Genomic DNA, 1,470 nt, shown 5'->3' with positions numbered 1-1,470 from the left:
GATATCATAAACTTACTTGCGTAAGCAACAGTCCAACCCATGACATCTACTTATATGTTGCAAAGTATTTCGTATTCTAGTGTTGTTGAAACACATTTACAGTTCTTGAACATGAATGAATGAATGAATGAATGAATGGTCTTTATTGTCATTGATATAGTACAGGTACCAAACAACGAAATTTGGGAGGGGGGGCTCCCCTGGTGCTAGGAAAGAAAACTAAAAAACAAGAAGGGAAAAGAGCTGGTTTACATAAATAAAGGCTACACTATCCACTATACTATACTATACAAATAAAACACTGTGCTGTACTCTATGCTATGCTATACCTATTCTAACATTCCTATCTCTTTGATAGAACATGCGTTCGATCAAACTCTTTTGCAGATAAAGTTGATTAATTTATTACTCCTTATTGATGTTTCCATGGCAATTTCAGAGGTGTAGTTGCCAAGCAACAGCATCACATATGCCTACAGTGGAGAACTGAATGCAGACATAACCAGCGTTTTGGAAGCGCATCTAGTCTGAACTCGATTAAAGTAATAACTGCATAGATTAGTCAGTTGAATGTACATTTTGATAGAGACGCGCTTCCATATCCATGTATGTAACCTTTCAATTTGTCAATAGTAACCCGCGTTATGAAGGCAATTTTCATTAAGCACGCACCACACAGCCACTGAGCGCGAAAGCGAATACACCCTGAGGTGCGCCTTGGGTTCCAAGACCTCGTCTCTATCATACGCCCTTGGTAACTTTTTACGCGCGGTGCGTAAATGGAGAGTCATTTGTATGTATTTATTTAATCACAGTTCCCTTCCTCTTTCATGAAACAATGCAAACAGATTTCACACAATAATTATTTACCACTTTTACGCACAGAGCCTAGTTCCCTAACGTGAGCCAAATGCAGAAAATCCAAAGAAAAAAAAGTGCATACAAAGCTGAGAAGTAGCCTACCTTCGATACAACAAATCCTCCACAGCCCGGAGTGAGTCAAATCGCCTTTAGTTTTCTTGGGTTGCATTTGCGAGTCGTCCGAAGAAGCATTCGTGGCATTGCATAAGTACGCACGAGAGTAGAGCCAGTAGTCGGTACCGATGGCGATGGTCATCAGGCTGAAAGCAACGAAAGCCCCCACGATGGTCAGTAATATCTGCACCCCACGGTCACAGCACGCCATGACGCCTCATAATAATCCACAGCAGCGCTACATACACACCGAGGCGCACTCCGTCTCCATATGGTGAATTGGTGTGTTTTAATAATAAAACCCTCGCTTTTTCATAAAAAAAAACAAAAAAAAAAAACGCCACTTCCACGCAAACTTCAACTGGAGCGCTTTCAATGAAGAGAGCAGTTAAAGATGCTGCTGTCCTTTCTGTTTTAGTTTCCCTCCGACCGAACTGCCCAAAGTTCAAATACTAGGCGGCTTTGAATCCGCTACAGACGTAATTAAAATCGACT

The 1,470-nt window shown here is 41.3% G+C and overlaps 1 protein-coding gene across 1 annotated transcript in view; it reads right to left on the bottom strand.

The window, feature by feature from the left end:
• cacng4b (calcium channel, voltage-dependent, gamma subunit 4b) overlaps positions 1-1,186 on the bottom strand; it is a gene marked incomplete at both ends in the record, with an annotated part of 7,308 nt that extends 6,122 nt beyond the window's left edge. Inside the window, one exon of the mRNA XM_080550633.1 lies at positions 964-1,186. Coding sequence (XP_080406759.1) covers positions 964-1,186 — 223 coding nt within the window. The remainder of the gene's footprint in view (positions 1-963) is intronic.
• Between the last annotated feature and the right edge of the window lie 284 nt (positions 1,187-1,470).

The sequence above is a fragment of the Nansenia antarctica genome (genome assembly GCF_963989245.1).
Source record: "Nansenia antarctica genome assembly, chromosome: 2".
In the NCBI taxonomy this organism is placed as follows: domain Eukaryota; kingdom Metazoa; phylum Chordata; class Actinopteri; order Argentiniformes; family Microstomatidae; genus Nansenia; species Nansenia antarctica.
This window is presented reverse-complemented; position numbering and strand designations above follow the sequence as displayed.